Below are 13,202 nucleotides of genomic sequence, written 5' to 3'. Positions count from 1 at the left end.
TTATGCAATTATAATCAAGAAAGAAGAAACCACTATCTTTCAAAAACAGTTTTGTGCTTAGAAAAGAAAAGAGTAAGTGTTTTTTATCAATTTTTTCCTTTATACTGTTATAATATATTTATATATTACTTTAATATAACAAATAAAGAACATCAAAATATAATAATTGACATTATATAACAAATAAAGAGCAACTTTACATCAGTTCTAAACTATTTCAAGTTTGCCTATTCTATCTAAATAGTTGTATAAAATATCAAGTTACAACTCCTAGAAGTGAAAATTTCATTATCTATCTCGATAATGATTTTTTAAAATAAAAACATGTGATAAGTATAATTTAAAGCAGTAAAATAAAACAAAAATATATAAAACCGTGGATATTTACCTAGTAGATTTAAAAATAGAAAAAGAGTGCAATTAAGAGAGGGACATGTTTTCATGTACTTCCAAAGTTTTCGCCATTTTTAATTTCCACCAGTCAATTTTTATTACAAAAATCATGTAGTTCTCATGAGTTGCTTGCTTCGTCATTACCCATGGACAATGCTAATTATTGACTACGTTCCGGACCTAACTGAAGAAATTAATGATCGGTATAAAAAAACTCGCTGACTTTTCGCAACTTATTTGGTATTAAAATCCAAATGGGCCATTACAGGTAGGTGATAAACATACAACACAAAATTAAATTACAAACGAATTGACAAAATACTAGATAAGTAAATATGCGAGAGAGAGAGTTTGTACTTTGTAGCACATGCTTTCATGTGATTCCAAATTTCCAATACTTGCGCCATTTTATACCTCGTCTATTCACGCTAACGATATTCGATTTCAAGAATATCAATATTTTATTATGATAAAATCCAACCTAGAGACCATCACGAGAAAACCCTATTGTATTTTAATAATCAAATTAAACTAGTGAAATTTCTGTAATGGAGGAAGGTGTATTCAATATGAGATTTGAGAAAAAAAATTATCAGTGATGAAATATGAAGTTGCTTCGGGGTCTAACTGGCGCTGATGGTCAAGCTCCAAGGAATTAATTGATTGGTCATGGTCCGCCGAATATTTTCGGATTATCAAAAAAAAAAGTTCTTTTTTTTGAGCAATATGAATATGAAGCTGTTCAAATATGAGTTTTATAATGTTTACAATTTAGTGTTGATAAAATATTCGTTCTAAAATCTTAAAATCTATGATGAATGCGTTCCGAGTCGTGTGAACTAAGTCGTCGATAATTACTCTTCAAATATAGAAAACCAACTTGTTAAGAAAACCCTAAGTCTTTCCTTTTCTATTGCGTGTTATATTTTCTGTGAATTATATTTATTGAATGATTTTTCCATTGTATTTATACAAGAGTAAATTGGCATACCTTTCTTTTCCTATTTGACCTTTTTTAATGCCAGACTTCTTTTTCATTGTCTTAAAATGATTTGACGCAACAAAATTTGCACCCAATTTGTTGTATGATGCAGTTTGTGGCAGGACTGCATGAACCAACAATATACAATGTCGCAGTTTGGTAGAAGTTTCGCAAACTAAGCGGTAGAGCATGCCAAATCCCAGTCCCTACCAATTTGATAGGGTCCCAACCATTTAGTTCAAACCGGTTAGGTATGTAAAACTGATGCTGACATTAATCAACCTACAAATAGTTTTATTTTGGTAAAGAACAAGGAAAAATGCATTGTTTTCATACTCAACTAGGTTTGCGGTCAAACCGGTAAATACGGTAACACATATGAAATTCAGTCTGAATTTAATGAAAATAAAGTTAATTTAAAATTAACTAAAACCCCAATAATCTACTATTAACATGTGATCGGATAATGATTGACCTAACAAAGACAAAAAAACTGATGTTATTTTTAACAAATTGATTGGCTTTGTGATATATTTAAATCATTTGATTTTTGATAGTTTAAAATTTTATAAAGAAAATGATGATAGAGAAAATAAGAATTCTTGTGATTCAATATTAGTTTGTTTCCGTTATTGATAATCAACTATACGTTTAGTAATTGTTTATTAAATATTTAAAATTAATTTGAAAATAATAATTTGTCAAATAATATATTATTTTGAAATTATGCATGCCAAATGAAAATTAAAATTAAAATTAGTAGTTTTTAAATATATATACTATTATTTGAGAAGTGATTTTTTGCATTGGAACTCTCACCTTAAAATTTAGAGCAGTTAAACTCCATGATGTCATCGATGAATTTTTATATATAATTAATATATGTAAAAAATTATATTAACAATATTAGATTTAAAAAATAATATAATTTGTACTTATCTTGAAATAATATTTTTTATAATTTTTTTTTAAAATATAAAACAATTTATAGTTAAATATTAATCGAACAGAAACATTTGTATAAATATATTTTCTAAGATATTTTAACATGTGTAATAATATGTATATTTTAATGAATTTTTTTGTATATAAATAATTTGATGTCTTATTTAAACTTTTTGAAAATATAAATAATAACTTATAATGCTGATTTTTAAATTAATAAACATAAACTAATAAGTATTTGTAAGACAATTATGTCCGGATATGCGGACAAAATATCTAGTGTACTAATAAATATAAATATTTTTTTTAGATATTTTTTTTGAGTCACAAAATGATCATGTAGTCTAGGATGTATTCGGGTTTAGTATCTCGGTCAGGTTTAAAATATTGGGTAAATGAAAAAGACCTGATCGCTAATATATATCTGCAGAATAATCTGGTTTTCAGAGACAAAAGTGAGAAAAACTTTTCAAACTATGGCGCTACAATTATGGCAAATTCTGAAAGAAGCGATACTTGCTTTCTTTCTTTACTCTCCGCTAGTCATCTTAACTGTCCTCTCTCTCTTCCTCGTTCTCCTCTTCGTAATTGCTATGTACCAAATGGCCTTAGGCTGGTTTACTTCGCTGCTTGCTGATCTGAGGGCTAGATCGTCAACTACAGATGAAGTGCCACGAATTCCTCAGCCTGTTCAGGTCGGTGAGATCACGGAGAATGAGCTTAGGCAGTACGATGGCTCTGATCCTAAGAAGCCCCTTCTTATGGCCATCAAACATCAGATCTATGATGTAACTACAAGCAGGTGAAACATCTTAAAGTCTTTCTAAAATTTATACAGGAGAAGGTTTCTTCTTTGTTGTCTTCCCATAAACAGCCTAACGATTCAATTAGCCAAAACTCTCAACTCATGTCCGAGCATTTGGTTGAATTTTAACAAATGTGGACTGGAGCTGAACCAACTGATCATCTTCTTATGATTCTCTTAGAATGTTTTGTGCTTGTAATGAAAAGGTATCCATTTCTATTGGTTTGTAGGATGGCCTATGGACCAGGAGGACCATATGCTTTGTTTGGAGGGAGAGAGGTAAGCAGAGCTCTTGCAAAGATGTCTTTTGAGGAGAAAGATTTGACTTGGGATATCTCTGGTCTTAGTCCTTTTGAGCTAGATGCTCTTCAGGACTGGGAGGAGAAGTTCATGAGCAAGTATACCAAGGTTGGAAGTGTCAAAGTGACCGGTTCAAAAGCAGAAATCACATCTGTGACTGAACCCGCAGAGACTAGTGACAAAAATGCCCATGTAATCAAGCAAGAGACGATTGTCGTGGATAAGAATGATCTGACTTCCGTTTCGGGGATTTACTCTGATATAGAGACCGGTTTAATTGTAAAAGTATAATCTCCAATGATGTTGAAATTTCAATACATATCTTTTTTTTTTACAGCATTTCAATATTAATCTATGTTTCATTATCTCAAGAATCAAGTTTGCTGATTAATAAAACATTTATGAACTACTCAATGAGAAAGAGTTGTCATTACATTGCAAGATTACAAGGTAGTTGAGTTTATTATACTTGTGATTACGAATTTGCATGATGTTCATGGGAGAATCCAATGTCCTAGTGAAGCTGATTAAAGTGTTGAAGTCAAATGAGAAAGTTGTGATAGGTTACGGATCTTTGAATCGTTTTGCAGGAAATGAGCTTAGATGTTAACGTGTCTAAGAATGTTGGTTTGAAGGTTCTTTTGACTCCTGCAGGTTGGAAGGATGGTTCAGGTGGGAATGCACAAGACATAACTAAGTTCCTGCAGCAAGATGAAAGCTACGTCGAGTCCAGAAACAGCCCCGAGAACAGGGATTTTTCCGTTGGTACTGGTTCAAGTGACTTTACTGAGAAGCTAAAGATGGAAATGAAAGCCTTAAAGAGGCAATCAGAGTTAGAAAAGAAGTCTTTAAGGAAACAGGAGATAAAGGAAAGCAAATGGATACAAGACTTATCCAAGGAAGTTAGTTGTGTCACGGGTGAAAGAGATGGAGCTCTAGAAGAATGAGGTTGGAGAAAAGTAGAGAAGCTGATGCTGACGCTGAAAGCATATTGAGATGCATCAGCGAGGATTCTGAGCAATATGACCGAGATGAGATGAGCTGTGAGAAGGATTTGACTAGTAACATACTAACATTAAGTTGCAGTTGCAGAGGACACAAGAGTCGAATTTGATTCTTGCTGCAAGAGATCTTAATGAGTTGTACGAGGAGAAAAAGAATGAGACATCTTCTCTGAATAGCTTGTTTGAGGAAGGTAAGAAGCTTCAAGAGGATAAGTAAATGGATTCTGGACACAATGAAGAGATAGATACGCTAAAGCAACAGATGAAATTTTAGACTGGGAGTTAGGATCTTACATAAGATCTTTTTTTTGAATGATCTTACTTGGAAAACGAGTCCTTAAAGCAGAAAGTATGGTCCAAAGCATGAGTACTCTGAATGTTTGATAACGGTCAATGAACTCGAGAGTCGGGTGAAGGGAGCTAAAGGAAGAGCTTGAAGCACGAGGTTTCGATGAAGATCTCAACACAATGATGCAGGGGAAAAAATAAACGAACAAGAGCAAAGAGCCATAAAGCAGAGGAGAATCTGAGGAAAACATGATGGAAAAACACTATAACAGCTTGTAGTGGCTGTCAGAAACCTCAAGAACGTTCAGAAGTTTTAGTATTTGTAAAGCTCGCATGCGAGTACTAACATCAGAGAAGAGAAATACTATAAGAATATGGTCCATTAATTATCATCTTCAAGAAAGCGGTAAAAGCACACTTACATAAAGATAGCTCCACACTGAATATCTGACTGTACGGTTGTGTTAGCTTCTCTACTTCCAGACCAGTTTTGTTTGCCTTCCAGATCCATTCACAGCGAAAGATAGAGTCTGGAATGAAGAAAAGAAAAAACAATGGTGTTAATGAGTGTGAATCTGAACAAATCCAACTTATAGAATCATACAGAACTAAGGTACCTGTTTTGCTCGCTTATCAATTGGCGTAGTCGACCTAAGAATCGAGTCAAATCTCTCGTTTTGTGGCGAGGCTGAAGAATTCTTGAACCGCTTCGGCTTTCTCTCTTCTGGAACTCTGCTACGAGCATTGCCTCCTTTATGCTTGAAAAACTCTAGCATGGAAGGACTCTTCCTCTTGATATTAGGTTTCTTTGGGTCCCCTCGAGTTTCCAAACTAGAGGGAGTGATATAAGAAGGAAGAGATTGTTGAAGAGATTGTTTCTGCTTCCTTTCTGTACTCCTTTCTCTGACTCTGTTGAGGAAATCAACAGTCCAGGGAGAACCTTGTACTGGATCTGGAGAACGGATTGCGTTTGATAGTGGAGACACACCAAAATGTGATATCTCTTCTTGAAATGGATGATCTGTTGTGGAAACTGCAGATCTCCGTGTTAAGACTTCTTCCAGAAGAGTCCGTTGCCGTTTTGCCGGGAAGTTATCAACATAGCCACGCGAAGGAGTAGTGGATTCGGTGGGTAGCCTTTCAGAATTGAAGTTAAACTCAGCTGATGTTGGGAAGATGGGCTGGATAGATCCAGAGAAAGATAACTTTCTTGCAGACTTCGATTTTCTCGGATCTTCAGCAACATCAGAGACTGCTGGAGAGTACCTGTTATAAGCAGGAGAAGGAGGGAAGTCTACCTCGAGAAACTTATTATTCTCTATGTTGATAACTTCACCTTTGTAGTCTCCCATGAAGTTCTCCGAGTTTCTAGTGTCGTGCAAGTTAGCTTCTCCCATCACAGGAAGCTTGCGTCCTCTGTTCTGACTCATGAAGTCATCGGTAACGGGTAAACTCCAACTTTCAAATCCAGGAAGGTTTTCCTCGACTCCAAAATCATTCTCCCGGAACGTGTCCTTTGATGAAGAACCAGGTCCTGAGTTCTTGTCAAACCTCTCAGGATCTTTAGATGGCCAAGAGTCGTTACGATGAATGATCCCAGAAGGTTTGAGAGGTGCATCTGGGAATTCAGTGACAGGGTCAAAATGAAACATCTCATGATCTCTAGATGACCAAGGATCGTCAAGTTGGAAATCCCCTGAAGGCTTGCGCTTCGTACCAGCAAACTCTGTCGAGGGAACACAATGGACAAAGTCGTCCATATTAGTCTCATCTTTCCCAGTAATGTACTGTTTCCTTTTCGAACCAGAATGGACACTGAAATGGTGGGCGTCTGAGTCCTGTCCAGAAGATACAGAAGAAGAGCTCTCTGTCATTACAGATTTGGAGTCTTCCCTCGCACCGTATCTGGATAATGAACTGAAGAGTTCAACACTCTCTTCAGGTACATGGTACTTTTGCAACATTTGAACCTTGCTAGTATGTGGGAGCTTCATGAATTCGAGAAGTGATCCAGTAGATGACAAAATTACATGAGCTGTCAGTGGATTCACGGAAGGAAACTTGGTGAGAAATGATTCTGCAAGAGATTCTGACTCGGGCATTTTGGCATGGACTTGTGAAGATTTAACAGAAGATTTGATACACCTCAGTATAATTGCATCAGTTAATTCAGCTGATGATGAGCAAAAGATCTGTAAATTGATTCCCAGGCTGCCAGCTGCTGCATACAGTTCGTCAGAAGAGTCCATTACTGTAGCCAGGCAAGTGGGTTCCCCCTCAAAAACCTGCAGGGAGAAAAAATAACAATAATTTTTAAGATGTGTTGTGGACTCATTCTCCAGTTTAGAAGAAACCATGGCAGACACATTAATGGCACGAAGCAAAGTTCAATTATATTTACCATAACACAGGTGCTGAAACCGAAGCTCAATGACGTCAAAACATTGGTTGCGATATCCCCAATCCATGAAAGTGAGCTTGAGGAAGCACCAATAGTTGCGTCCGACTTCTTACTAACACTTCCACAATCATACCAGACTAGACAAATCGCAGGACTTAGCATCAGGTCCACAGGTAGATCGGAATCGCGCTCCACAACTTGCACTCCTTCTTTTTCCATTGCCAAGACCTTTTGATACGTACTTCTTCTGGATATTATCATCTCCTTGTCAACAATTTTTGTGTTCACTACAATCACAGCTATTTGGTCAGAGAGAACTCCCTGCTCATTTATCCCAATTTTTCTTCCAGATTCTTGAGGCACGAAGTCAGATTTAGATTCCTTCGTAGATTCTGAAGATTCAGCTGAACACAAACTTTCAAGTGGAACAAAGTTCAACACTTCTTCCAACCACCCAGTTTTCGTCTCATATTCATCTCCCTACAACAGACACTAAAGTTCAGTACTAAGTTCATATTCGGAACATGTACATTCAAACAAACAGTTATATTACAGGCAGTTATGGAAGAAATGTGAAAACAATTTTAGATTCCACAGTACATAGTGTTGAACTTGTCTAGTTCCAAGACACACACTGAAAAAATTATTAGTGATATAGATAGCTCATCTGCCCTGGATTAGAACCCTTCACTCACAGACTTCAACCATAACAATACAGTCTACATATGTGATCTTTATTGTATGAAAAGTTTGAACGTTGAATGCTACTTACCTTTACCATTTTGAAACTATAAGGTACTGTAACACCTGCAGAGAGTTGCCCGCACGCACTGGACATATCCAGCTGCACTTTTATAAAATGAAAGCAAGGAAAGGAGTCCAACTTTAAAGGAGATGAGACTCTGGGTGATGCATTTGGACCTCCATATTCTACAATGACGTTGAAATTTTCCACAGGAAAAGATGGAGAAATGCGCCTAGAATAAAATAGCAAGAACTAGTTAGCTAGCTTGCCTACTCTCCAAAAGAACAGTTTAGCCAAAAAAGTTGAACAAGAATAGATAAAGGTATGTTTCTTAGCATGAAAAGATCCAAAACAAGCAATTCATACAAGAAAATGTCATCATAATATGTCAGAGGTTCAGAAGCAACAGTATTTAGTAGTATCTAGCTCTTGCAATCATCAATTCATCATAATAAAAGACCCCTACCGTTATCCATCAAAAAATTTCTTCCCTATCCACCTCCCATATAACTCATTTTTTTAAAGGCTATGATCACTGAGAGAATAGTACTATAGCAAGAAATGATACTCACTCGTAAGCAACAAGTAGACAGTCTGTGGTTGGCAGGAAACAAAGTTCTGTTGCTTCGTTAAGAGTCGGTTGATTTCCACTTGGGGACGGACTGTTGAGCTCATTGTAAGATAACCCCATAGACACCAATAGACTCTTCAGAGAGGACCAAAAAACTTTCTCCGCCAAAAGTAACGCTTTGGAATTCCCACGGACACATTTTGACTGTAAAATCCCCTTGATGACAGATAGGGATGGATGTGATCTAGTGATGTCTCTCTCAGTTGACATGTGTTCTGATTCAAATGATGAGTAGAGCGTGTGCAATCCTAGCTTCATGGGATTTGAGCTCCGACATAGCTTGTTAAGATAGAGATATGCCACACGGATACCAAAGAAACATAAATACCATGTCATCTGTTTAATTGCTAGTAGCAATGCAAACGTGAAAGTCTTATCATCCGCTGACCATGTTTTGTGGACATTTGCCTTTCGTATGCAGTCGATAAGCTTTCCTTTCGAAATGCTGAGTAACTTCAGTTTATCTTCTGATAAAGTTGAAATCAAATCTTCATCATCCTTCACGAGAGTTAAATAGCTCTTCTCAAAATCCCGAACAAGGGCCAGAATGTTTTCTGAAGGGCGCACACTGTGAACTTTCATATCCTCTGTCTTCGAGCTTGGGTGCATGGCACCAGATATACATGAAGCCTTTGAGACAGTGGACGTAATTTTATGGTTGACAGTCTTAGCAGCTTCGACTCTAGACTCAAGATTCTCTTCAATCACAGCTTTCTGAGGATCCATGAAAAAACTTAAGTCATCAAAAGCAGACATTGATTTGAACAACAGGGCAGCCTTTTTGGCATGATCATTTCTTCCACAATCCCCGGCTCCTGTTTCTGGACAAGGGTGTTCCAATAAACCATGAGAAATATTGACTGGAGGATGTTCATCAAGGGTAGATATACCATAAAAAGGTTCAGTGCATCTCTCTACCAGTGGCTTGCAGAAAGCATCTTCAGAGAGCACGAAATCATAGACCCATTTGTCTCCTTCTAAAGATTCCAAATCATAATCAATGCTGCATGTAACTATTTCTTCAGACAGATAATCACAAAAATGGGCTTCGTGGCTGTGCTTTGTCTCCTCAAGAAGGTTCAACGGCAAGTATATGTCATTTGATGCAGGAAAGGCTTGAGGCTTGATCTTTGACAAATAATTCTCATAAATGAGTTCCAGAGATCTTGTCATCTCATAATCATGTAAGATAGGAATTGGCAGAGACTTGAAAGCATCATCTGCGAAGGCAAGTTCAGAACTGACAACTAATTCATCGAAATTCTTGAAGTTCATCTCTTCACTGAACATCCCGGGACATATTTCTGGTTCAGTGGCTTGTTGCAGACAAAGGAAGCTACCAAAAACATCATACATCTCCACATCCAAGATCTGAACTTCCTCAAAACTTACCGAGACCACATCAACAGCCAGCTTTCCCTGTCCAAACTGAAAGCTTTCCACAGGATTTGGTATTTCCAAGATAGTCACTATATCAATCTCCTGCGGTACCACATCAGACTGGACACTCTTGTTTGAATAGCAATCCGTAGAGAGGATATCCAATATATCATAACCCTTAGAGCCTATAAGCTCCTTAGAATTCAAACCGAGAGAACTCTCTGTATCCATATCTCTGGGCTCAATCGTTTCAAGAACAGCAAATACTTTATCAAGCATAGACAAGCTCGATAGTTCGTTCAAGTTTACCTCATCCACTTCTAGAAGGGGAAATACCGCATCTCTGAACCATGGTCGGTTCTTGCGGAAGCATTCATCTTCTTTCACCGAAGTACTCTTCTCCGTAAAGTAATCAGAAGAAACGCAATCAACAGAATAAATCTTCTGTTTGATGTCACTTGAGTTCTTTAGAACAACATCTGACTCCTCGAACTTAACCTGCAAATAAGAAAAAACTATCCAAATTCAGATACAGAATTAGCTTAACAAGTCTCCACGAAACTATTTAGTTACCGGCTCATTTCGGATCTCTAGAACTTTAGAGAGGCATTGGAGATCCTCAATCATGGATGAGAGCTTATTCTCCTGCACATATATAAAGATAAATTCATACCACAACGAAGGAGAAAACCACTGAAAACTGGTACATGTTTACAATAATATACCATTTCGAAATCCAACTCTGGAGTCTCCAGCTGAACAATGTTCAAATCTAGTGTAGCTTTCTCCTCAACGGCATCTCCTTCACTCTTCTGCAATAGATAGATTATTCTAACTCAAGTCAGATTACTCTAATCTACAACTACCACGGATTCAACGAACAATCTAGGATTCTAGGGATTCGAAATTTCACCTCGAGGAACCGAGGATCTCCACGGCCGAGAACAAACCTCAGCTCGTCTCCGAGGGAGGAGCAATCCATCTCGAAGGCTCCATAGTCGACGCTGACGCGATCGGGAACCACGTCGGAGAGGAACCTCGATAACGCGTCTCCGATAGGCAGATCCTCGATCGGGAGAGAGAAGCCTTCGATAGGTTCGAATCGTAGAAACTCTTCTCTCGTGTCCTCGCGGAAGAGAGGAGCCGGGAAATCATCGGGAGCCGGGAGGTTGAGGAAGCCTAGGGCTTCGTATACCTGAGAAGGTCGAGTGGAGAAGTAATCGATGTTGAGAAATCGACCTCGCATCGTACGTACTCTTTACGGAGGATTCTTCGTGGATGTGAGACTGCTGCAACGGAGATGAAGGCGATGGAGAAGTGATTTTGAAATGTGATTTTGAAATTGGCGCTTTCATTCTTGGCCGATCGATTTTAAGAAATAAAACTAGATCTTGACCCGCCCAACTGATACAACTGGGCGGGTATTTATTTTATGTTTTTAGTTTTTTTAATTATAAATGATATATTTGTAATATTTAAATATAAATTTAGACTGAAAATTAACATTTGTAGTTATAATAAAAATTAAAAGTTTTAAAAAAATATTTTGATATAAATTTTAAATTCCTAATTAAAATAATATAGAGATGGGTCATAATTTTTTCCAATTCCAAAATCTTAGCATTCTTTATAACAAATAAAATAATTTATAAATACATAAAATATATAAACATATATTTGAAATTAAAATAAATTTGTTAAAAAAAATCTTACACAATTGTTGTTTATTTCTATAGTTTGACCTGTGGCCGTATAAATATTTGCTTTCACTTCAATTTTTTTCTTTGTTCTAATGATAATATATATATATATATATGTAAATTAGTATGTATTACATAATTGTTAGTATAACATTTTAAAACAAAAATTTTATTATTACTTTAAACAATTATATTATGTGATTTTAATCGTCTATTATATCACAGTGTATCATATAAAAATCTAATATTTTTAATAATTGGACTTATATTATAAAAGTGTTATACTAACAATTTATAAATAAAATATTTTATATTTTATTTATATGATATATAAATTGATTTTGATGTGTGATTTTTTTTTAATTAATAAATATTGAAAAATATTAAATGTTAACAAAAAAATCTATTAGGAAATTTATTTTGGTTAAGATTCATTCTATTAAAGAAATATATTATTTAAATTAGGAAAAAACATTAAATATTTAAATATATCATTTAAATAAGGAAAAGATAAAATTCTCTACTATCTTTGTTACCAAACAAAATTTAATTTTTTTAAAGACTCATATCCCTGTTACCAAACAAAAGCTTAAAGTACTTCTACTTTAATAAAATAGATAGATTATACAATATTGCCAAATCTTGAAATATTGCTTAAGAGATGGGCAATCATAGCATGCATCCTCGTGAGATATTTGATATGAAAACAAAACGATTTGATATGAATCCCAAAACAATGTGATTGTAACTGATCGGTGCATGAATCTATAGATATACAATCTTCACAAAAAAACAGGCAACTGCTGCGTAGTACTTCTTACAACGTTCACCAAGACCGGCAAGATTGTATCCTTGTCGACTTTGATACCTGGTAGTATTCTTTCTTCCTTCACATATTAACGAAAAGCTTGACTACTTAATACAAAAACAAAACAATCAGCACCTCTACATACACACAAACATATAAAAACATATATACTGAACACACACATACACATATTCTAAACATATGCAGACACATATAGGCACATACAGATATAAACTGAAACTGAACATATATATACTCATATATACACACATTATATACTGAACACATACACACACATATACTGAACACATACACACATATACTGAACACGTATATAGACACATATATACATAGCACATATTGACACATATATACATAACACATAGATACTTATAGAGAGAATTGATTTCACATACCATCGGAACTCTTGTGGTAGAGATTTTCCTCAAAGAGGATGACACCGCTAAGGCAAGGAGAGCACTATGACGGTGAAGAGAAGCTCACGGAGAGCAGTCTGTTGGACTAAATGTTCTGAACGTTGATGCTTGCAAGACGCTTCCCAATGGTTCATGTGGACTCATTGGCGCGAGAATACCCGTTCCGAGTGTGCCGATGTAAGCGGCATTAGCGATCAACTCATCTGAAAACGTTTAAAACACACAATTATAAAACCTAATTTTTTAGAAAAATCATAAAGCCTAATTTTTAGGCAATAGAATTTCAATTTATGTTTATTAAAATATTTTATGTTTGGTAGGTAAGATTTTCGTCTTTCAATATATCTTAATTAAATATAAACTTAAATAACAATTAAATCTTT

The 13,202-nt window shown here is 35.7% G+C and overlaps 2 protein-coding genes across 2 annotated transcripts; one reads left to right on the top strand and one right to left on the bottom strand.

Annotated features, from left to right (window-relative positions):
• Positions 1 to 2,716: 2,716 nt before the first annotated feature.
• On the bottom strand, positions 2,717 to 11,201 carry LOC130500734 (protein SHORTAGE IN CHIASMATA 1-like). The gene is made up of 9 exons (XM_056995699.1): positions 10,788 to 11,201; positions 10,600 to 10,686; positions 10,448 to 10,519; positions 8,436 to 10,372; positions 7,891 to 8,095; positions 7,119 to 7,598; positions 5,335 to 7,002; positions 5,140 to 5,247; positions 2,717 to 3,112 (listed from the first exon to the last, which is right to left on the bottom strand). Exons 1-8 carry the CDS (start codon positions 11,118 to 11,120, stop codon positions 5,191 to 5,193), a joined length of 4,839 nt encoding a protein of 1,612 aa, XP_056851679.1. The 5' UTR covers positions 11,121 to 11,201; the 3' UTR covers positions 2,717 to 3,112; positions 5,140 to 5,190.
• On the top strand, positions 2,797 to 3,855 carry LOC108845461 (membrane steroid-binding protein 1-like). The gene is made up of 2 exons (XM_018618668.2): positions 2,797 to 3,122; positions 3,356 to 3,855. The coding sequence occupies exons 1-2, from the start codon at positions 2,797 to 2,799 to the stop codon at positions 3,714 to 3,716; spliced, it is 687 nt and encodes a 228-aa protein (XP_018474170.2). The 3' UTR covers positions 3,717 to 3,855.
• Positions 11,202 to 13,202: the final 2,001 nt, after the last annotated feature.

The sequence above is a fragment of the Raphanus sativus genome, unplaced genomic scaffold, assembly GCF_000801105.2.
Source record: "Raphanus sativus cultivar WK10039 unplaced genomic scaffold, ASM80110v3 Scaffold0025, whole genome shotgun sequence".
Taxonomy (NCBI): domain Eukaryota; kingdom Viridiplantae; phylum Streptophyta; class Magnoliopsida; order Brassicales; family Brassicaceae; genus Raphanus; species Raphanus sativus.
The sequence above is the reverse complement of the archived record's forward strand: the minus strand, read 5'-3'. Positions and strand labels throughout refer to the sequence as shown.

Coding starts and splice junctions, on each gene's coding strand:
- LOC130500734 (XM_056995699.1), bottom strand. CDS start 11,120: ATGCGAGGTCGATTTCTCAACATCGATTACTTCTCCACTCGACCTTCT. Junction 10,687..10,787: donor GAGATCCTCGGTTCCTCGAG/GTGAAATTTCGA, acceptor TATCTATTGCAG/AAGAGTGAAGGAGATGCCGT. Junction 8,096..8,435: donor TGTCTACTTGTTGCTTACGA/GTGAGTATCATT, acceptor ATTTTATTCTAG/GCGCATTTCTCCATCTTTTC.
- LOC108845461 (XM_018618668.2), top strand. CDS start 2,797: ATGGCGCTACAATTATGGCAAATTCTGAAAGAAGCGATACTTGCTTTC. Junction 3,123..3,355: donor TATGATGTAACTACAAGCAG/GTGAAACATCTT, acceptor ATTGGTTTGTAG/GATGGCCTATGGACCAGGAG.